At 50.6% G+C, this 24,209-nt stretch overlaps 1 protein-coding gene across 15 annotated transcripts in view; it reads left to right on the top strand.

Annotated features, from left to right (window-relative positions):
* LOC140732488 (plectin-like) overlaps positions 1–24,209 on the top strand; it is a 384,936-nt gene that overhangs the window by 153,094 nt on the left and 207,633 nt on the right. For 7 of the 15 annotated variants that reach the window (XM_073055247.1, XM_073055238.1, XM_073055245.1 and 4 more), the window contains exons 2-4: positions 12,557–12,618; positions 15,167–15,181; positions 18,150–18,239. In XM_073055247.1, the coding sequence (XP_072911348.1) occupies positions 12,557–12,618; positions 15,167–15,181; positions 18,150–18,239 (167 nt within the window). Of the gene's footprint in view, positions 1–9,933; positions 10,082–12,556; positions 12,619–15,166; positions 15,182–18,149; positions 18,240–24,209 lie in introns of those variants that run through there. The other 8 variants (XM_073055248.1, XM_073055243.1, XM_073055235.1 and 5 more) reach the window with 3 other exon arrangements.

Here is a 24,209-nt window from a genome sequence, read left to right as displayed (position 1 = left end):
TGACATTTTGGGCTGAAACCCTTCTCCAGGATTTTGGGTCGAAACATCAACTGACCTCATGGCAGATTGGGCAGAGCAGACTCAATGGGCCAAATGGCCTAATTGTGCTCCCATATCTCATGGTCTTATTTTGTAGAGTTTTGGTCACCCTGTTATAGGAAAGGTATTATTTAGATGGAGAGGGTGCAGAAGAGATTTATGGGAATATATAGACTAGAGGGCTCGAGTTATAGGAAGAGGTTGGCCATTCTGGATCTTTATTTTCTGGGACACAGGAGAATAAAGTTTATAAAATAATGAGAGGTGTAGATAAGGTGAATGGTCATAACCTTTTCCCCAGGTTTGGGGAGTCCAAAAACTAGAAGGCACAGATGTAGGATATGAGGGGAGAGATTTAAAAGGTACCTGAGAGATAACTTCTTTACACAGAGGGCAGTGAATACCTGGAATGAGCTGCCAGACGAAGTGACTGAGGTGAACATATTTGTAACATTTCAGAGGAACTTGGATAGGTGCATGGATGGGAGAGGCTTGGAGGGTTATGGCCCAAATTTGGTAAATTGGGACTAGCAGGACAGATGCTGAGGTCAGCAAGGAGCAATTTGAGAGTGTCAGGGGGCAGAGTTGATTGAAGTTTGATAAAAGAAATGTAAGTGTAGATTATTTTCAAAATGGAGAAAATACAAAAATTTGAGCTGCAAAGGGACTTTGGAGTCCTCATGAAGGATTCCCTAAAGATTAATAGGCAGGCTGAGTTAGTGGTGAGGAAGACAAATGCATTTCAAGAGGATTAGAATATAAAAGCAAGGATGTAATGTTGAGGCTTTATAAAGCAATGGTGAAGCCTCACTTGGAGTGTTGTGAGCAGTTTTGAGTCCCTTATCTAAGAAAGGAGGTGCTGACATTGCAGAGCGTTCAAAGGAGGTTCATGAAAATTATTCCGGGATTGAAAAGCTTGTCATATCAGGAGTGTTTGATGGCTCTAGTCCTGTACTCACAGGAATTCAGTAGAAAGCGGGGGAGGGGGGATCTCACTGAGACATCGAATGTGGAAGGGCTTAGATTGAGTGGATGTGAAGAGGATGTTTCTTATTGGCAAGGGAATCTAAGACCAGAGGACGCAGCCTCATAATAGAGGGATGTAATTTTAGAATGGAGATGAGGAGGAACTTCTTTACCCAGAGATGAGTGAATCTGTGGAATTCATTGCCACAGGCAGCTGTGGGTGCCAAGTCACTGGGTATATTTAAGGCAGAGGCTGTTAGATTTTTGATTGGTCAGGGCATGAAAGGATCCAGGGCGAAGACAGAGGAATGGGGCTGAGAGGGAAAATGGATCAACCATGATGAAGTGGCAGAGCAGACTTGATGGGCCAAATGGTCTAATTCTGCTCCTGTATCTTATGGCCTTTTGGACCTTTGTTACCCAGCCAGTGGTGAATGTGGCAAATTGTCTCTCTGAAAAGGGTTTGAGGTTTAAGAGATTTGGTTTAGTGCAGAAGCATGATGCTGAGGGAGAGGATCACTGTGAACTGACAGTACTCTTTCGAGGCTCTAAATGGCCTACTGCTGTTCAGTCTGCTCCTGCGGATGGGTATCTGGGGCAGTGCTGATGGTCGGGTAATGCATTCCTGATGCTGACGTGTGCAGATCTTTGATCTGTGTCGGACTGCTGACAGAGAGGTTTGTGGAATTCAGGAATAGGGGGAGTTACAGTCATTTCTGGCACTCTGTGTGTGTGATTCAAATGGGTGTAACCGGTCGCAGTCAGCAGCTTCCGCTGATCAGGCAGTGAGTCAGTGCCAAGTATTGGAACTCTGCCTGTAGCCTCAGGGTGCGGTCAGGACATTCTCCCTACATTCCAGAGGTTCCTTGCCCTCTCCGCCATCTCCAATCTTGCCCTCTGCTGCTCCAGCACTGTCATACATACTGGTGACTCAGAGATGGCAGATCACTCCCCTCATCCCCTGCAGGCATTCTACAATCCCACGCCCTCAAGGTTCCTCATTCTCTTTGCCTTCCCCTTAATGCCTTCAACCATCAGGGAGGGGGTTGATTCCCTGGAGGTTCTGGAGAGGCTTCAGGCTTCCTGCTCCATTACAGAATGGTGATGTAGCTCCTGGTCTGAACTCAGAGGCTACTCTGAATTGCTTCCCATTGTTTTGGGGGGGAAATGAGGTGAAGGTGGGGCTCAGGGGAGGGGTTGGGGAGGGGATGAATTTGTCATTCAGGATCTGGGCTATGAGCAGTGGGACTGTTCTGAGGACTGATCCAGGATGGTAAACAGGATATGTGGAGATGTTCCGGGACCATGGGGTAAACATCGTGGATAAGGATGGACATATTTTAATTTATGATGGAGGAATCTAGGTCCAGAGGACATAGCTTCCCAATAGAGATGCCAATTTAGAATATCGCTGATAGGGAATTTCTTTAGCTAAAAGGTGATGGAAACCAAGTCATTGGATATGCTTAAAGCAGAAATTGATAGATTCTTGATTAGTCAGGGCATCGAAGGATATGGGGAGAAGGCAGAAGAATGGGGTTGAGAGGGATTTTATGGTGGAACAGACTCAATGGGCTGAATGGCCTAATTCTGCTCTTATGTCTTATGGTCAGCTGCTGTTTAGTTATCATTGTAGAGGTTTATAGTGTTTATAATCTGGTAGAGGAGTGTTGTAGAGTTGTAATCCTGCAGTATTAATAATAAACTTGTAACATAAAGGTGGGAGGGAGGGTTGATTAGTTACAACTGGATCTGATGCCCGTGTTACTTGGTGCTATGTGGATGGAATGGTATCAGTTGTGTACCCTGTTCATCTCTTTCTCCTCCTCACTGCTGCCTCTCTCACAAAATGGCTGGTCTCTGCAGCTACAAACTAGCCATGTCTGAACTGGATGTGGAGGAACTCAGCTCTTTTCTGAGCAGTGCATGTAGAGCTGTTGAGACAAGCTGAGGGATGTGCCTCGTGCCGTGCATTCTCCCTCCCCTGTCCCAGGGCGGTTATCTCAAGCTGTGAACGTGCCCACCTCAGCCCCACCCTCCATCCAGATCACTAGCACTTTTGTCCAAGTCACAGCTTGCAGTGTGAAGGTAGCGAGCTGTGTGTAAGTGAGAGAGAGAGAGGGGTGGAGGGGAAGGAGAGAGAGAATGGAGGGAGGCGAGAGCATAACCTAACTGTACACGTTTCTCAGGTACTCGCACCTCACCATGTGAGGTTGCATCAATGAACGTCAGCTCTCCATTAAACTTACTGATAACCTGGTATCTTCGTGATGTTTCTCTGCTTAATTTGCAAATTGGATTTGTATTGGTAGACCTCATGGTCAGTATGGAGGAGGCTGGCTGATTTCTGTGCAATGTTTCTAATATAATGAGGCTTTAGCTCCCTGTGGAAAAACTTCTGCCTTTCCATTCTTCCTCTCCACAAAGAATCTCTTTTTTTCCCATATCACACCCATTGGCCAACTCCTGCCCATTGCCATTACCATATAACCATATAACAATCACAGCACGGAAACAGGCCATCTCGGCCCTCCTAGTCCGTGCCGAACTCTTAATCTCACCTAGTTCCACCTACCCGCACTCAGCCCATAACCCTCCACTCCTTTCCTGTCCATATACCTATCCAATTTTACCTTAAATGACACAACTGAACTGGCCTCTACTACTTCTACAGGAAGCTCATTCCACACAGCTATCACTCTCTAAGTAAAGAAATACCCCCTCGTGTTTCCCTTAAACTTTTGCCCCCTAACTCTCAAATCATGTCCTCTCGTTTGAATCTCCCCTACTCTCAATGGAAACAGCCTATTCACGTCAACTCTATCTATCCCTCTCAAAATTTTAAATACCTCGATCAAATCCCCCCTCAACCTTCTGCGCTCCAATGAATAGAGACCTAACTTGTTCAACCTTTCTCTGTAACTTAAGTGCTGAAACCCAGGTAACATCCTAGTAAATCGTCTCTGCACTCTCTCTAATTTATTGATAACTTTCCTATAATTCGGTGACCAGAACTGTACACAATATTCCAAATTTGGCCTTACCAATGCCTTGTACAATTTTAACATTACATCCCAACTTCTGTACTCAATGCTCTGATTTATAAAGGCCAGCGTTCCAAAAGCCTTCTTCACCACCCTATCTACATGAGACTCCACCTTCAGGGAACTATGCACTGTTATTCCTAGATCTCTCTGTTCCACTGCATTCCTCAATGCCCTACCATTTACCCTGTATGTTCTATTTGGATTATTCCTGCCAAAATGTAGAACCTCACACTTCTCAGCATTAAACTCCATCTGCCAAATTTCAGCCCATTCTTCTAACCGGCATAAATCTCCCTGCAAGCTTTGAAAACCCACCTCATTATCCATTACCTCCTGTATTCTCAGCTATCTTTGTATCAAAAGAGAGAAGGGAGGGACATAGGAAATCACAGAGTAATATAGCATGCAAACAGGCCCTTCGGCCCAAACTCATCCATGTCAACTATTTTCCCTTGTTTGAACCAGATCCCTCTAAACCATCCTATCCATATAACTGTCTACCTACCCATCCATGTTCCTGTCCACGTGCCTATCAACGTACCTATCTACATTTCCTGTAAACTTTGACATTGTATTTTCCTGAAACACTTTCTCTGGTAGCTTGTTCTATCCTCTCACCACATTCTGTGTTGAAAAGTTGTCCCTCAGGTTCCTTTTCAAATCTTTCCCTTCTCACTGTAAACCTATGCCCCCTACTTTTCAGTTCCCTTTCTACGGGGAAAAGTCTGTGTGCACCCACTGTATTTATGTACCAAAGGAGGAATGGAGAGAGCAGTCTGAGAGAAGGAAGTGGAGATGTGAATGCAGAGTATAAGACCTTTCCCACACTGTCTGCCCATTCAGATGGAGGGGAAATCATCTGCTGCAGTTTCAGTCATCTCTCTTGCAAGCCTGGGTGACTGAGATAAGGCAGTGTGGGCCAACCCATGCCTGACTAATGCCAGTATAGTTTTGAAAGGTGATGTGGATGAGTTGGCCTCCAGACACTTGCAAGCTGTTACCTTGATGTAGATAAGGATGATGCAATGGGTTGTGTCTAACTCTCTGTCACAAAGGTCAGGTGTTGCAAGTGAGACCAGAAGAAGATGTGTGTGCAACTGCCGATGGGGTAGTTGAGATCCTTGACTGGAGGACAAAGGTGGTGCAGGGGAGGGGGTGAGGAAAGGCTGGTGTTCCCTGAGAGTAGGGTGGAAATGAGAGGGTCATGTCCAGAGGTCACCAGAATCCAAGAGAGAGGGTCATGTCTATAGATCACCAGAGTTGTTGGGAAATGAGAGGAAGGTCTTCCTCTTGAGGGATCTGGGCTTGGTTGCCTGAAATGGTAGAGATCATAGTATTTTCAATTGGTCATAGTGGGGCTAGGACTGACACTCAGAGACCTACAGCACAGGCACAGCCCCTTCGGCTGAACTGCTCCTTGTGTAGACCATTTCCACCTAACTGTTCCCTTGCCATCGTCCGTTTCTTCTACGTGGACCAGTCCCTTTCTCTTCATGACCATTTTCTCTCCCTGGGCCATTTCCTTGTCGTGAACCGTTTCCTCTCCGGGACTGTTTCCTCTACGTGGACCATTTCCTCTCTGTGACCGTGTCCCTCTGACCGTTTCCTCTCCGTAACCGTTTCCCTCTGACCATTTCCCCCTGAACGCTTGCCCTCTGTGACTGTTTCCCTCTGAACGTTTCCTCTCTGTGACAATTTCCTCTCCATAGACCTGTCCACGTACTCCAGTGAAGTGAGTCAATGTCATCAGATTCTCCTCACCGTTGTGCTTAGTGCAAGCTGCCAGAACAGGAGCACTTGTGCTGCTGTGGACAATCTGCTGGAAGGTTTTGGACTGTGGGCGGCAGGACTGTATACAGTTTAATAGGAGGAGTGACCAACACTGAAAGGTGCGGTTCAGTGGGGTAGGATGAGGGTGAGAATCGTGCAGTTCTGGGTTCAGATGGTCACAGAGAGAGTCATTAAGTGACGGATAGAACTGAGACATCCCTACCCCACTCTCTGAGCTCCCTCACAGCCATAGAGATCCCTCCTTTATGCTCCCTCAGCTGTAAAGATCCATCCCTCCCTCACATTCCCTCAGATGTACAAATCCCTCCCCCCATTCTGAGCTCCCTCAGGTGTACAGATCCCTTCCCCACACCTGAGCTCCCTCACTGCTCTCAGACATACAGATCCCTCCCCCACACCCTGAGCTCCTTCACTGCTCTCAGACATACAGATCCCTCCCCCTCACTGCTTTCAGACATACAGATCCCTCCCCCTCACCCTGAGCTCCCTCACAGTCCCTCAGAGGTACAGATCCCTGCCCCTGAGCTACCTCACTGCTCTCAGACATACAGATCCCTCCCCCACACCCTGAGCTCCCTCACTGCTCTCAGACATACAGATCCCTCCCCCACACCCTGAGCTCCCTCACTGCTCTCAGATGTACAGATCCCTGCCCCTGAGCTACCTCACTGCTCTCGGACATACAGATCCCTTCCCCACACCTGAGCTCCCTCACAGTCCCTCAGATGTACAGATCCCTCCTGACACCCTGTGCTCCCTCACCGCTCTCAGACATACAGATCCCTCCCCCTCACCCTGAGCTCCCTCACCGCTCTCAGAGGTACAGATCCCTCCCCCTCACCCTGAGCTCCCTCACCGCTCTCAGATGTACAGATCCCTCCCCCTCACCCTGAGCTCCTTCACACTCAGACGTACAAATCCCTCCCTCAGATGTACAGATCCCTCCCCCTCACCCTGAGCTCCCTCACTGCTCTCAGACATACAGATCCCTCCCCCTCACCCTGAGCTCCCTCACAGTCCCTCAGATGTACAGATCCCTCCTGACACCCTGAGCTCCCTCACTGCTCTCAGACATACAGATCCCTCCCCCTCACCCTGAGCTCCCCCACTGCTCTCAGAGGTACAGATCCCTGCCCCTGAGCTCCCTCACTGCACTCAGACATACAGATCCCTCCCCCTCACCCTGAGCTCCCTCACCGCTCTCAGAGGTACAGATCCCTGCCCCTGAGCTCCCTCACCGCTCTCAGAGGTACAGATCCCTCCCCCTCACCCTGAGCTCCCTCACCGCTCTCAGAGGTACAGATCCCTCCCCCTCACCCTGAGCTCCCTCACCGCTCTCAGATGTACAGATCCCTCCCCCACATCCTGAGCTCCCTCACTGCTCTCAGAGGTACAGATCCCTCCCCCTCACCCTGAGCTCCCTCACAGTTCCTCAGATGTACAGATCCCTCTTGACACCCTGAGCTCCCTCATTGCTCTCAGACAAACAGATCCTTCCCCCTCACCCTGAGCTCCCTCACAGTCCCTCAGATGTACAGATCCCTCCTGACACCCTGAGCTCCCTCACTGCTCTCAGATGTACAGATCCCTCCCCCTCACCCTGAGCTCCCTCACTGCTCTCAGATGTACAGATCCCTCCCCCACACCCTGAGCTCCCTCACTGCTCTCAGATGTACAGATCCCTCCCCCACACCCTGAGCTCCCTCACCGCTCTCAGACATACAGATCCCTCCCCCTCGCCCTGAGCTCCCTCACCGCTCTCAGAGGTACAGATCCCTCCCCCTCACCCTGAGCTCCCTCACCGCTCTCAGAGGTACAGATCCCTGCCCCTGAGCTCCCTCACTGCACTCAGATGTACAGATCCCTCCCCCTCACCCTGAGCTCCCTCACTGCTCTCAGATGTACAGATCCCTCCTGACACCCTGAGCTCCCTCACTGCTCTCAGACATACAGAACCCTCCCCCTCACCCTGAGCTCCCTCACCGCTCTCAGATGTACAGATCCCTCCCCCACACCCTGAGCTCCCTCACTGCTCTCAGAGGTACAGATCCCTCCCCCTCACCCTGAGCTCCCTCACAGTTCCTCAGATGTACAGATCCCTCCTGACACCCTGAGCTCCCTCATTGCTCTCAGACAAACAGATCCTTCCCCCTCACCCTGAGCTCCCTCACAGTCCCTCAGATGTACAGATCCCTCCTGACACCCTGAGCTCCCTCACTGCTCTCAGATGTACAGATCCCTCCCCCTCACCCTGAGCTCCTTCACACTCCCTTAGTCGTGTAGATCCCTCCCCCTCAGCCTGAGCTCCCTCACACTCCCTCAGACATACAGATCTCTCCCCCTCACCCTGAGCTCCCTCACCGCTCTCAGAGGTACAGATCTCTCCCCCTCACCCTGAGCTCCCTCACCGCTCTCAGAGGTACAGATCCCTGCCCCTGAGCTCCCTCACTGCACTCAGACATACAGATCCCTCCCCCTCGCCCTGAGCTCCCTCACCGCTCTCAGATGTACAGATCCCTCCTGACACCCTGAGCTCCCTCACTGCACTCAGACATACAGATCCCTCCCCCTCACCCTGAGCTCCCTCACCGCTCTCAGATGTACAGATCCCTCCCCCTCACCCTGAGCTCCCTCACTGCTCTCAGACATACAGATCCCTCCCCCTCACCCTGAGCTCCCTCACCGCTCTCAGAGGTACAGATCCCTCCCCCTCACCCTGAGCTCCCTCACCGCTCTCAGATGTACAGATCCCTCCCCCTCACCCTGAGCTCCCTCACAGTTCCTCAGATGTACAGATCCCTCCTGACACCCTGAGCTCCCTCATTGCTCTCAGACAAACAGATCCTTCCCCCTCACCCTGAGCTCCCTCACAGTCCCTCAGATGTACAGATCCCTCCTGACACCCTGAGCTCCCTCACTGCTCTCAGATGTACAGATCCCTCCCCCTCACCCTGAGCTCCTTCACACTCCCTTAGTCGTGTAGATCCCTCCCCCTCAGCCTGAGCTCCCTCACACTCCCTCAGACATACAGATCTCTCCCCCTCACCCTGAGCTCCCTCACCGCTCTCAGACATACAGATCCCTCCCCCTCACCCTGAGCTCCCTCACCGCTCTCAGACATACAGATCCCTCCCCCTCACCCTGAGCTCCCTCACACTCCCTTAGTCGTGCAGATCCCTCCCCCTCACCCTGAGCTCTCTCACAGTCCCTCAGACATACAGATCCCTCCCCCACACCCTGAGCTCCTTCACTGCTCTCAGACATACAGATCCCTCCCCCTCACCCTGAGCTCCTTCACACTCTCTCAGACGTACAAATCCCTCCCTCAGATGTACAGATCCCTCCCCCACACCCTGAGCTCCCTCACTGCTCTCAGACATACAGATCCCTCCCCCACACCCTGAGCTCCCTCACCGCTCTCAGACATACAGATCCCTCCCCCTCACCCTGAGCTCCCTCACCGCTCTCAGACATACAGATCCCTCCCCCTCACCCTGAGCTCCTTCACCGCTCTGAGGTACAGATCCCTCCCCCACACCCTGAGCTCCCTCACCGCTCTCAGAGGTACAGATCCCTCCCCCACACCGAGTTCCCTCACAGTCCCTCAGATGTACAGATCCCTTCCCAACACCCTGAGCTCCCTCACTGCTCTCAGATGTACAGATCCCTCCCCCTCACCCTGAGCTCCCTCACACTCCCTTAGTCGTGCAGATCCCTCCCCCTCACCCTGAGCTCTCTCACAGTCCCTCAGACATACAGATCCCTCCCCCACACCCTGAGCTCCTTCACTGCTCTCAGACATACAGATCCCTCCCCCTCACCCTGAGCTCCTTCACACTCTCTCAGACGTACAAATCCCTCCCTCAGATGTACAGATCCCTCCCCCACACCCTGAGCTCCCTCACTGCTCTCAGACATACAGATCCCTCCCCCACACCCTGAGCTCCCTCACACTCCCTCAGACGTGCAGATCCCTCCCTCTCTCTCGGTTCTGGCTGTACTCTGGGTGTTTCTCTGAGTGTAGCCACACCTCGGCCACACCTTGGCTCTCTGGGTGGGGCAGTGATTGAAAGGCTGGGACAAGTCGAACTGCATTAACACGGATCCCTCAGTGAGAGAGCAGAAAGAAGCGCTCCACTCTCTTTACCCCATGTACCACGGACAGGAGCCCCGCGGTCGGCTGACCTCCGAAGATAGGTTGTATCTGGACGCGCTCAGGTCCACTGAGGCCCGGAAAGGTATTTTCTGCTCTTATAGTGTTGGGAACAGGCGATGTTTCCGAACACGCAGGAGGAGGATGGCTGTGTGTGATGTTAGGCTGCCAGCTCTGATTTTTAACCGTTTCACGCCAGGATTAGTTGTGTCCCCTCCCAGTCAGAGACTTCTCTGTCTATGGACATTCCTTGCAGAGTCCCTGCTCTCGAAGTAAAGTAAACCTGTCTTCTCCCCGTTCCTGCTGCTGCTCACTGTCCGCGCCTCAGTTCACCAATTGCCGAAACGGTCACCTCTGTTTCCTATCTTGCTGTTCTGACTTCCTGATTCCGAACTTCCTGACCCGCACAATAACCACGACACCCGCGCTGTACTGACCCCCAATGGTCCTGGTTACACAATCTTCTGATCTTAAATATTCATCTTTTTTTCAATCTTTCCCTGAGCTTGCCCCTCCCTGTTCCAGTAAATTCTCCAGGATTCTTAGCTGAGTGAGTTAGGGGTTTTCTCTTCAGAGCGAAGGAGGAGAGAGGTGACTTGATAGAGGTGTACGAGGTCATAAAAGGCATAGATCTAGTGGGGCAGCCAGATACTTTTTCCGAGGGCAGGAATGGCTAATTCAAGGGGCCATAACTTTAAGTTCATTGGAGGCGTATCGTTCTTTGTAATCAAAGAGTGGTGGGTGTGTGAAACGCACTGCCAGGGTGGTGGCAGATGCAGATATATTAGTGACATCTAAGAAATTCTTAGGTGAATAAAAGATAGAAAACTGGTTTGTTATATAGGAGGGAAGGGTTAGTTTGATGGTGGAGTAGGTTAGAAGATTGGCAATATATTGTGCCCAAAGGGCCTGTACTGTGCTGTAATGGTCTAGCTAACTTCCTATGATCTCCATTCAGTGAGGCCAGCCACACTTGGAGTATTGTGTATGGTTTTGGACACCTTGTAATGGAAAAAATGTTACCAAACTATTAAGAGTGCAGAATAGATTTACCAAGATGTTGTCTGAATCCAGGTGGCAGAGTTATATAGACTTGGACTTTATTCCCTGGAAGGTAGGAAATGAAAAAAATAACTTGATAGATCTGTATCAGTTATGAGAAGCATAGACAGGGTGAAAGCACATCTTTTTTTCCCCAGGAAGGGGTTGCTAAAACAAAAAGGCAGAGGAAGGTGTGAGATTGAAACGGAACATCAGGGGCAGCTTCTTCACGTAAAGGGTGGTGTGTATTTGGATTGAGCTGGCAGAAATAGTGGTTCAGGTGAGCACATTAGAATATTTAAAAGCTACATATATATGTATATGGATAGGAGAGGTTTAGAGTGCCAAAGCCCAAAGCAGGCAGATGGGACCAGGTCACTGGGCAACATAGTTAGCATGGAACAGTTGGGCCAAAGGGTCTGTTTCTGAGTTCCATGACTCTATGACTCTCCCCTCCACTAGATCCATCACCAGTGATGACAGGGTGATTTCCTGGGCCCTGTTCACTGCCACTCCTCCTCAACCCTCCCCATACCCAACATACTAACAACCCCCAGAACCTCCAGTGTCCAACCTTCAACCTTATCGTCAACCTTCACAAACTCCCCATCAACAACAAATGTCCCCCACAACCTCCAACGTCTCCCCACTCAACCTCCAACATCCCCACTTGACCTCCAAGCAGCAACCGAGCATATTAGACCCGTATTCCAGGTGGAACAGGGCAGAGGCTATTGCAATATCAATGTATCGAGCTGAACGATAAGTGAACTGGAAAGGGTCCAGTGAAGCCGGGAGAAAGGCTTTAGTGTGCTCCATGACCAGCTGTTCAAAGCATTTCATAATGATTGATGTTAATACCACTGGACGATAGTCATTTAAGCAGGTTGCCGTTGCCTTCTTTGACAGTGGAATGATGGTGAAAACCGAGGGGATGATGGATTATGCCAGAGAGATATTAAATATATCTGTCAGCACGTTCGTCACCCGGTGCATTCTTTCAGTACTGAACCTGGTATATTATCGGGACCCACAGCTTTGTGTAGATTGACTCTGGCCAGGGTCTTCCTCACCTTAGCTCCAGCCAGATGGAGAGGGGTGCCTTCCTTGCTAGTACTTTGTTCTGTGCATCAAACCAGGTGTAAGATACATTCAGCCTGTTGTGAGTGAATAGCACTGGTCTGATGGACATTTCTTTTCTACCCCAATCAGAAGAAGTTTCTGTCCTAGTAGAGAGGGTTTTACAAACCAGTTTGGAGGGGTTTCTGTCCTAGTTAAGAAGATTTAATAATCTGAGGGGGCTCCTGCCCCAGTCAGGAGGGGTTTTCTGTCCTAGTAGGGAGGGTTTTATAACCCAGTCTGGGGGGGGAGAGAAGTGTGTTTCCAATTCATTCAGGAGGTGTTTATACACATTTGAGAGTTTTGCCCCACAGAAGATGGTGTTACCTGTGGTATTAGTGGCTTCACTGGCAGTTTCACCACACTGTAATATGAATGTTAATTGAAAACTTTTTTTCAGATGAACGGGACAGAGTCCAGAAGAAAACATTCACCAAATGGGTAAACAAACACCTGATGAAGGTGAGTCATGGGGGCAGGACAGGGGCTGAGGAAGGCAAGTGACTAATTGGGAGGGTTGTGGAGAGGAACACTGGAGACCACATATAGATTGTGATGAGGTTGGTGGAGTGGGGTAATGGAGTGACACTGGGGACTGCGTGTGGGTGGTGATGGGGTTGGTGGAGTGGGGTAATGGAGTGACCCTGGGGACTGTTTGTGGGTGGTGATAGGGTTGGTAGAGTGAGTAATGAATGAAACAGTATGTGTGTAATAATGGGGCTGGCAGGCTGTACAAAGGTCCAAAAAGACCATAAGCAGGGCATAAGAAGATAAAAATTGGAGCAGGAGTAGGCCATCTGACACGTCTAGCCTGCTCCACCATTCAATAAGATCATTGCTGATCTGGCCATGGACTCATCACCTACCTGCCTTTTCCCCATAACCTTTAATTCCCCTACTATGCAAAAATCTATCCAACCTTGTCTTAAATATATTTACTGAGGGTTGGAAGTTTATTATCAAAGTATGTATGCAAAATGCAAAACTGATATTTGTCTTCTCCAGATAGCCATAAAATGCAGAATACTATATAAGCAGTTGAAAGAAAGACATCCATCCCCGCATGAAAAGAAAAAGACTCAAAAACTTGCAAACCCCAAACACCCCCAACCCCCCTCATATAAGCACGCTCTCTTTCCCCTCTCCTCCTCCCCCAGTGTTTCTATGACATTGTGACTGTCATCAGCAGGAATCACAGAAAGGTCCAAACGCCATAGATTTTAGTTTGAGAATTTCAACTTTTCCAGTATTGACTGTGGATTTCTTAAAAGTTAAAAGTGAAAATGGAGTTTATTGTTATCTGCACAAGTCCATGTGTGCACAGGTGTGATGCAAAACTTACAGCAGCATCACAGGTGCAGAGCATCAGTTAAGCAGCATTCACAGGTCAAACATAAATTATACACAATTTTTGCAAGAAAGACCTCAATTAAAGCTTTAAAAAAATTAAATTTGTTTTAATTCAAAGTGATCAAATTGGCCATAGTATTGCTAAATTGCAGTGATTTGGGTTTTGCTGGTAACTTCATGAATGGTTGAAAGGAAGTTACTATTCCTGAATCTGGTGGTGTGAGACTTCAGGTTTCTGTACCTCCTGCCTGATGGTCACTGTGAGAAGGTGGTGGGGATCTTTGATGGATGTTGCCTTCTTGAGGCAGTGCCTCCTGTAGATAATACTGATGGTGGGAGGGATGTGCCTGTGATGTATTGGGCAGCGTCCACTACTCTTTGCAGTTACTTACTTTTCAGCACATTCAAATTGTTCTGGCAGATCATGATCAAGCAGTCAGGAAAATTTGAACTGTACATCTGTCAAAATTTGTTCGTGTTCAGTAACAAGCCAAACCTCCTTAACCTCCTAAGAAATGAAAGATGTTGTCCTGCTGTCCTTATAATTGTATCAATGTGCTGGGCCCGGGATAGGTCATCCAATAATGTTATACCTGCAAGTGACTTTATATTTTACCAGAAAAGAGGCTGTACTTGACCTCAATTTAGGAAATGAAACCTGCTGAATCGTAGAATTGTTGTTTGGGGAACAAATGGGTGGAATGATCAGTAAGACTGAGACACAAAGATGGATAGAATTGTAGACAGTGTGGAGGGTGGTATTGGATTACAGGGCGATATCAGTGAATTGTTCTGAGAAGTAGCAGGTGGAGTTTAATCTAGATAGATGTGAGTCCTTGTGTTCCGGGAACACTGATGAGCAACAAACACTTTCTTGGAGGAACTTGAGTTTGATTAGACTGTGAGAGGAGGGGTCATGCAGACAGGGGAGGAGGGCGTCACACAGACAGCTCCAGGCAGGGGAGGAGGAGGGTCATATAGGAAGCTCCAGACAGATGCTTGAGAAAGGTTCCTGAACTTGTGTTGGAACAGGAAGTATGAGAGTCTAGATCCCTGAGGAAGCTCAGTGCAGGTAGAATGACACTGTGTAGCGAGAAGGCAGGGTATGAGGTTGAGTGGTAATGGGATCAGTCATGATGGAATGGCAGAGCAGACTCAATGGGCTGAATGGCCTAATTCTGCTCCCATGTCTTTTGGTCTTAACCTCTTCCATCCTGGCCATCAGTTTGTAAAGCATCTAGATCCAGGGGAATGAACAGGGCAGCTGAGCGGCAGATTGTTAATCTCTCTGGGTGATGTACAGGTGAGATGCAGATTGATAATCTCTCCGGGTGAAGGGTGTGTCCTAGAATCAGACAAGATTACCAGTTACCCGTGTGTCTGCGCATATACCATTGCATGCTGTGGGAAACTGCTGGCAGTGAGTCCTGCTGGCATTGCACAACTTAAATTCTCTACACAGATACTAACATTCTCGATGCTCTTTTCTTCTCTCCATCTCATCCCTTCACCCTTTTTGTCTACCTCTGCTTTCACATTCCTTCTTTTCATCTTTCCTTCCTAATACCCCTCCCTCCCTCGCTCCATCCCTCTTTCTCTCCCTTCTTTTCCTCCTCCTTTTCACCCTGTCTCTCTCCCCACCTCCACTCTTCCCCTGTAGCATTGGAGAGTTGAGGTAGGTGATGGTTTTTGTTGGTCTCTGTCCATGTTCATTGTTGCAGCATCTCTGCCAAAGGGGAACCTTCCTACTCGACTGTACCTAACCCTGTCCTCTGTCTCCCACTAACTCTCCCTCCACTGACCCCACCCTCAAGGAGTGTGTCCCCTCCACTCCTGCTCCACACTCTGCTCTGTCACTCCCCCCACTCCATCATGCACCCTTCCCACAATCAGAGTGACCATCCCTGCTGCCCTCATCACCTCCTCCCTGCTCCATCACCCCCAACACCTTCCTCCATTCCATCTATAGCTGAGTGGCTGGGTCATCGACACAGCCACAGATGAGTCAGAGACTGGCTTATACCCACTGAAGACTGGAAAAAACCGGGATCACATTGAAGCATTGAGATTACAGTTGGCTCCTGACTCAGTTTATATGTGACACTTCAATCGCATGTAAACAGGCTCTTTGGCCCAACTTTTTCATGCCAACCTTGATGCTTCTCTGACCTTGTCTCATTAGCCTGCATTTGGCCCAGATCCCTCTTAACCCTTCCTGTGTGTGAACCTGTTCAAGTGCCTCTTAAATGTTATTATTGTACGTGCTTCCACCTCCTCTGGCAGCTCATTCCATATAGATACGTGGAAAATATACCTCAGCTCCCCTTTAAATCTCCCCCCCCTACCTTAAACCCTCAAGATTTAAACTCCCTTAACCTGGGGAAATTCTGTGACCATTCATCCTCTCTATGTCCCTCATGTTTTTTATAAACTTATTTTTCACCACTCAGCCTCCTTCACTCCAGGGAAAACAGTCCCAGTCTATCCAGTCTCACCTCATAACTCAAACCTTCCCCTTTACTGACACCCTTACTACAGGAGGGCAACAATAGCTCATGCACTACACCAAGTGTGGCCTCACCAATGTCTTGTATAACTATAATATGGCATCCCAATTTAAATACTCAGTCCTTGTCTGATAAAGGACAGCATGCCAAATGTCTTCTTCATTAACCTATCTACCTGTGTCCTTTTTCAGTTATCTATGTTCCTGTACTTCTGGGAACTTCTTTCACTGGGACTTGCTGTTCTCCTGTATGACTAGCCCTAGTTTAATTTCCCAAACAGTTCTGAACTCCCCTCCACTTTGAGAAAGATCTATCACTTCTACTGTAGTCACTCCTCAGCATGTGCAATGCAACATACAAAGTAACTGGACGGAAATCTTTTTGGGTGTTTGGTGTGTTGCTCCTCATTCCAGCATCTGCAGCCTATTCAGTCTCTCCTTATAACTACACCTCTCCATTCCAGACAACATCCTGGTGAGTCTCTTAGCACTCTCTATTAATACCACATCTTTCCTGTGGTATAACTAGAACCGCACTCTCTAAGTGTGGCATAAGCAATGCTTTGGCCCTGAAGTTGTCCTGCAAATCCCTCACGTGCCTGTCCTGACATCATCAAACAGAGTAGCAAGCTACCTAGTCAAAGTTACCAAGAGGGAACAGTCCAATTGCTGCCATTTCCATTGTATGAATGAAGGTGTTGGAGGTCAGTCCTCCCAACTATCAACTCAGGAGTCCCTCAGATCAGTGTCCCAGGCCCAGCAATCTTCAGCTGCTTCATCATGACCTTTCTTCCAACAAAAGGTCAGAGATGGTGGTCTGGTCAGTTCCATTTGCAACCCTCAGTAACTGATTCAGTCCATGTTTGCATCCACTACAACCAATATTCAGGGATGTGCAAGTGGAAAGTAACATTGTGACCCAGGCTGCTACCAGCATTGAGGTGTTGGGATTTGCTGGCTGGTTTTGGTTGGATTGGGTCTTGACTGATCTGGTCAAGTTGGCATTGGCTGGTTTGGTCAGTTCAGGTTGGAGCTGGTCGGGTGAGGAGGGTTGGTGGAATCAGGTAGGTTTGGTCTTGTTGGATCGTGTCAGGTTTGGTGGAGTGGGTTGGGTTTGGTTGGGTCAGGTTGGGCTGGGTATGGATCAGGTCGGGTTGGAAATGGATCGGGTCAGGTTGGGTTAGGTTATGTTAGATTGAGTCGGGCTGGGTTTGGTTGGATCGGGTTGGGTTAGGTATGGATCGGGTCAGGTTGGGTTAGGTTGTGTTAGATTGGGTCAGGCTGGGTTTGGTCTGGTTGCGTTTGGTTGTGTCAGGTCGGGTCGGGTTTGGTCAGGTTGGATCGGGTTTGGTCGTGTTGTGTTTGGGTCGGGTTGGTTTAGGTTTGGTTGGATCATGTTTGGTCAGGTTGGGGTGGGATTGGTTGTTTTGGATCAGGTCAGGTTGGGTTTCGTCTTGTTGGATCGGGTTGGTTTTGGCCAAATTAGGATGGGTTTGGTCAGATTGTGTTGGGGCTGGTCGTGTCTGGTCGTATTTGGTGGGCTAGGGTTGGGTTTTGTTGGGTCAGGTTGGGTGAAGTCAGGCTGGGTTTGGTCGGGTCGTGTTGGGTCTGGTTGGGTTTTGTTTGGTCAGGTTGGGTTGGGTTTGGTCAGCTTGAGTTGGGTTTGGTTAGATCAGGTCAGGTTTGGCCGAGTTGGGTTGGGATTTAGTTGTTTTGGACTGGGTCAGGTTGGGTTTGGTCATGTAGTGTTTGGGTGGGTTTGGGTTTGGTTGGGTCGGGTTTGGTCAAGTTGGATTATGTTTGGTTGGGTCAGGTTGGGTTGTGTTTGGTTTTTTGGATCTGGTCAGGCTGGGTTGGGTCAGGTTGAGTTTGGTTGGGTTTGGCCAAATTAAGTTGGGTTTGGTCAGGTCGTGTTGGGGCTGGTCATGTCTGGTCAGATTTCGTGGGGTGGCGTTGGGTTTGGTCAGGTCAGGTTGGGGTTTTTTTGGATTGGGTTGGGTTTGGTTTGGTCGAAACAGGTTTGGGTTGGGCCAGGTCAGGTTGGGTTGAGTTAAGTGGGGTGGAGATTTTAAGCATCATGATGGGATCAATATGTAGTCTATCTGGGGAAGTGATCACACTGCATTATTTTTGCCAGGCCCACCGCAGTATCGATGACCTGTATGAAGATCTGCGTGATGGACATAACTTGATCTCGCTGCTTGAAGTTCTCTCAGGAGATTCATTGGTGAGTCTTGGAGAGTGAATTTTTTGTCTGACTTTGTCTTTTGCTTTTGCAACTCCACCAAATCTTCCTACTAAGAAGTTTGAACTAACCAAAAATCCAGACATCATCCACATGTCCTCCCCCTCCCTCAGCAGAGAGCACCCACCTGTCCTCCCCCTCCCTCAGCAGAGAGCATCTACCTATCCTTCCCCTCCTTCAGCAGAGAACAACAACCTTCCTCCCCCCCGATAGCAACCAAGTGCCTTCCCTATATGTCAACAGAAACACCCAACTGCCCTCCCCATCTCTCAGTAGAGCATCTACCTGTCCCCATCTCTCAGCAGCGAGCATCTACCTGTCCCCATCTCTCAGCAGAGAGCATCTACCTGTCCCCATCTCTCAGCAGAGAGCATCTACCTGTCCCCATCTCTCAGCAGCGAGCATCTACCTGTCCCCATCTCTCAGCAGCGAGCATCTACCTGTCCCCATCTCTCAGCAGCGAGCATCTACCTGTCCCCATCTCTCAGAAGAGAGCATCTACCTGTCCCCATCTCTCAGCAGAGAGCATCTACCTGTCCCCATCTCTCAGCAGAGAGCATCTACCTGTCCCCATCTCTCAGCAGAGAGTATCTACCTGTCCCCATCTCTCAGCAGAGAGCATCTATCTGCCCTCCCCATCTCTCAGCAGAGAGCATCTACCTGTCCCCATCTCTCAGCAGAGAGCATCTATCTGCCCTCCCCATCTCTCAGCAGAGAGCATCTACCTGTCCCCATCTCTCAACAGAGAGCATCTACCTGTCCCCATCTCTCAGCAGAGAGCATCTACCTGTCCCCATCTCTCAGCAGAGAGCATCTACCTGTCCCCATCTCTCAGCAGAGAGCATCTACCTGTCCCCATCTCAGCAGAGAGCATCTACCTGTCCTCCCCATCTCTCAGCAGAGAGCATCTACCTGTCCCCATCTCTCAGCAGAGAGCATCTACCTGTCCCCATCTCTCAGCAGAGAGCATCTACCTGTCCCCATCTCTCAGCAGAGAGCATCTACCTGTCCCCATCTCAGCAGCGAGCATCTACCTGTCCCCATCTCTCAGCAGAGAGCATCTACCTGTCCCCATCTCTCAGCAGAGAGCATCTACCTGTCCCCATCTCTCAGCAGCGAGCATCTACCTGTCCCCATCTCTCAGCAGCGAGCATCTACCTGTCCCCATCTCTCAGCAGCGAGCATCTACCTGTCCCCATCTCTCAGAAGAGAGCATCTACCTGTCCCCATCTCTCAGCAGAGAGCATCTACCTGTCCCCATCTCTCAGCAGAGAGCATCTACCTGTCCCCATCTCTCAGCAGAGAGTATCTACCTGTCCCCATCTCTCAGCAGAGAGCATCTATCTGCCCTCCCCATCTCTCAGCAGAGAGCATCTACCTGTCCCCATCTCTCAGCAGAGAGCATCTATCTGCCCTCCCCATCTCTCAGCAGAGAGCATCTACCTGTCCCCATCTCTCAGCAGAGAGCATCTACCTGTCCCCATCTCTCAGCAGAGAGCATCTACCTGTCCCCATCTCTCAGCAGAGAGCATCTACCTGTCCCCATCTCTCAGCAGAGAGCATCTACCTGTCCCCATCTCAGCAGAGAGCATCTACCTGTCCTCCCCATCTCTCAGCAGAGAGCATCTACCTGTCCCCATCTCTCAGCAGAGAGCATCTACCTGTCCCCATCTCTCAGCAGAGAGCATCTACCTGTCCCCATCTCAGCAGCGAGCATCTACCTGTCCCCATCTCTCAGCAGAGAGCATCTACCTGTCCCCATCTCTCAGCAGAGAGCATCTACCTGTCCCCATCTCTCAGCAGAGAGCATCTACCTGTCCCCATCTCAGCAGCGAGCATCTACCTGTCCCCATCTCTCAGCAGAGAGCATCTACCTGTCCCCATCTCTCAGCAGAGAGCATCTATCTGCCCTCCCCGTCTCTCAGCAGCGAGCATCTATCTGCCCTCCCCGTCTCTCAGCAGAGAGCATCTACCTGTCCCCATCTCTCAGCAGAGAGCATCTACCTGTCCCCATCTCTCAGCAGAGAGCATCTACCTGTCCCCATCTCTCAGCAGAGAGCATCTACCTGTCCCCATCTCTCAGCAGAGAGTATCTACCTGTCCCCATCTCTCAGCAGAGAGCATCTATCTGCCCTCCCCATCTCTCAGCAGAGAGCATCTACCTGTCCCCATCTCTCAGCAGAGAACATCTATCTGCCCTCCCCATCTCTCAGCAGAGAGCATCTATCTGCCCTCCCCATCTCTCAGCAGAGAGCATCTACCTGCCCTCCCCATCGCTCAGCAGATAGCATCTACCTGTCCCCATCTCTCAGCAGCGAGCATCTACCTGTCCCCATCTCTCAGCAGAGAGCATCTACCTGTCCCCATCTCTCAGCAGAGAGCATCTACTTGTCCCCATCTCTCAGCAGAGAGCATCTACCTGTCCCCATCTCTCAGCAGAGAGAAACTACCTGTCCCCATCTCTCAGCAGAGAGCATCTACCTGTCCACATCTCTCAGCAGAGAGCATCTACCTGTCCTCCCCATCTCTCAGCAGCGAGCATCTACCTGTCCCCATCTCTCAGCAGAGAGCATCTACCTGTCCCCATCTCTCAGCAGAGAGCATCTATCTGCCCTCCCCATCTCTCAGCAGAGAGCATCTACCTGTCCCCATCTCTCAGCAGAGAGCATCTACCTGTCCCCATCTCTCAGCAGAGAGCATCTACCTGTCCCCATCTCTCAGCAGAGAGCATCTACCTGTCCCCATCTCAGCAGCGAGCATCTACCTGTCCCCATCTCTCAGCAGAGAGCATCTACCTGTCCCCATCTCTCAGCAGAGAGCATCTATCTGCCCTCCCCGTCTCTCAGCAGCGAGCATCTATCTGCCCTCCCCGTCTCTCAGCAGAGAGCATCTACCTGTCCCCATCTCTCAGCAGAGAGCATCTACCTGTCCCCATCTCTCAGCAGAGAGCATCTACCTGTCCCCATCTCTCAGCAGAGAGCATCTACCTGTCCCCATCTCTCAGCAGAGAGTATCTACCTGTCCCCATCTCTCAGCAGAGAGCATCTATCTGCCCTCCCCATCTCTCAGCAGAGAGCATCTACCTGTCCCCATCTCTCAGCAGAGAACATCTATCTGCCCTCCCCATCTCTCAGCAGAGAGCATCTATCTGCCCTCCCCATCTCTCAGCAGAGAGCATCTACCTGCCCTCCCCATCGCTCAGCAGATAGCATCTACCTGTCCCCATCTCTCAGCAGCGAGCATCTACCTGTCCCCATCTCTCAGCAGAGAGCATCTACCTGTCCCCATCTCTCAGCAGAGAGCATCTACTTGTCCCCATCTCTCAGCAGAGAGCATCTACCTGTCCCCATCTCTCAGCAGAGAGAAACTACCTGTCCCCATCTCTCAGCAGAGAGCATCTACCTGTCCACATCTCTCAGCAGAGAGCATCTACCTGTCCTCCCCATCTCTCAGCAGCGAGCATCTACCTGTCCCCATCTCTCAGCAGAGAGCATCTACCTGTCCCCATCTCTCAGCAGAGAGCATCTATCTGCCCTCCCCATCTCTCAGCAGAGAGCATCTATCTGCCCTCCCCATCTCTCAGCAGAGAGCATCTATCTGCCCTCCCCATCTCTCAGCAGAGAGCATCTACCTGTCCCCATCTCTCAGCAGAGAACATCTACTTGTCCCCATCTCTCAGAAGAGAGCATCTACCTGTCCTCCCCATCTCTCAGCAGAGAGCATCTACCTGTCCCCATCTCTCAGCAGAGAGCATCTATCTGCCCTCCCCGTCTCTCAGCAGAGAGCATCTATCTGCCCTACCCGTCTCTCAGCAGAGAGCATCTGCGTGCCCTCCCCATCTCTCAGCAGAGAGCATCTACCTGTCCCCATCTCTCAGAAGAGAGCATCTACCTGTCCCCATCTCTCAGCAGAGAGCATCTACCTGTCCCCATCTCTCAGCAGAGAGCATCTACCTGTCCCCATCTCTCAGCAGAGAGTATCTACCTGTCCCCATCTCTCAGCAGAGAGCATCTATCTGCCCTCCCCATCTCTCAGCAGAGAGCATCTACCTGTCCCCATCTCTCAGCAGAGAGCATCTATCTGCCCTCCCCATCTCTCAGCAGAGAGCATCTACCTGTCCCCATCTCTCAGCAGAGAGCATCTACCTGTCCCCATCTCTCAGCAGAGAGCATCTACCTGTCCCCATCTCTCAGCAGAGAGCATCTACCTGTCCCCATCTCTCAGCAGAGAGCATCTACCTGTCCCCATCTCAGCAGAGAGCATCTACCTGTCCTCCCCATCTCTCAGCAGAGAGCATCTACCTGTCCCCATCTCTCAGCAGAGAGCATCTACCTGTCCCCATCTCTCAGCAGAGAGCATCTACCTGTCCCCATCTCAGCAGCGAGCATCTACCTGTCCCCATCTCTCAGCAGAGAGCATCTACCTGTCCCCATCTCTCAGCAGAGAGCATCTACCTGTCCCCATCTCTCAGCAGAGAGCATCTACCTGTCCCCATCTCAGCAGCGAGCATCTACCTGTCCCCATCTCTCAGCAGAGAGCATCTACCTGTCCCCATCTCTCAGCAGAGAGCATCTATCTGCCCTCCCCGTCTCTCAGCAGCGAGCATCTATCTGCCCTCCCCGTCTCTCAGCAGAGAGCATCTACCTGTCCCCATCTCTCAGCAGAGAGCATCTACCTGTCCCCATCTCTCAGCAGAGAGCATCTACCTGTCCCCATCTCTCAGCAGAGAGCATCTACCTGTCCCCATCTCTCAGCAGAGAGTATCTACCTGTCCCCATCTCTCAGCAGAGAGCATCTATCTGCCCTCCCCATCTCTCAGCAGAGAGCATCTACCTGTCCCCATCTCTCAGCAGAGAACATCTATCTGCCCTCCCCATCTCTCAGCAGAGAGCATCTATCTGCCCTCCCCATCTCTCAGCAGAGAGCATCTACCTGCCCTCCCCATCGCTCAGCAGATAGCATCTACCTGTCCCCATCTCTCAGCAGCGAGCATCTACCTGTCCCCATCTCTCAGCAGAGAGCATCTACCTGTCCCCATCTCTCAGCAGAGAGCATCTACTTGTCCCCATCTCTCAGCAGAGAGCATCTACCTGTCCCCATCTCTCAGCAGAGAGAAACTACCTGTCCCCATCTCTCAGCAGAGAGCATCTACCTGTCCACATCTCTCAGCAGAGAGCATCTACCTGTCCTCCCCATCTCTCAGCAGCGAGCATCTACCTGTCCCCATCTCTCAGCAGAGAGCATCTACCTGTCCCCATCTCTCAGCAGAGAGCATCTATCTGCCCTCCCCATCTCTCAGCAGAGAGCATCTATCTGCCCTCCCCATCTCTCAGCAGAGAGCATCTATCTGCCCTCCCCATCTCTCAGCAGAGAGCATCTACCTGTCCCCATCTCTCAGCAGAGAACATCTACTTGTCCCCATCTCTCAGAAGAGAGCATCTACCTGTCCTCCCCATCTCTCAGCAGAGAGCATCTACCTGTCCCCATCTCTCAGCAGAGAGCATCTATCTGCCCTCCCCGTCTCTCAGCAGAGAGCATCTATCTGCCCTACCCGTCTCTCAGCAGAGAGCATCTGCGTGCCCTCCCCATCTCTCAGCAGAGAGCATCTACCTGTCCCCATCTCTCAGCAGAGAGCATCTACCTGTCCCCATCTCTCAGCAGAGAGCATCTACCTGTCCCCATCTCTCAGCAGAGAGCATCTACCTGTCCCCATCTCAGCAGAGAGCATCTACCTGTCCTCCCCATCTCTCAGCAGAGAGCATCTACCTGTCCCCATCTCTCAGCAGAGAGCATCTACCTGTCCCCATCTCTCAGCAGAGAGCATCTACCTGTCCCCATCTCTCAGCAGAGAGCATCTACCTGTCCCCATCTCAGCAGCGAGCATCTACCTGTCCCCATCTCTCAGCAGAGAGCATCTACCTGTCCCCATCTCTCAGCAGAGAGCATCTACCT

The sequence above is a fragment of the Hemitrygon akajei genome, chromosome 8, assembly GCF_048418815.1.
Source record: "Hemitrygon akajei chromosome 8, sHemAka1.3, whole genome shotgun sequence".
Taxonomy (NCBI): Eukaryota; Metazoa; Chordata; class Chondrichthyes; order Myliobatiformes; family Dasyatidae; genus Hemitrygon; species Hemitrygon akajei.
The sequence above is the reverse complement of the archived record's forward strand: the minus strand, read 5'-3'. Positions and strand labels throughout refer to the sequence as shown.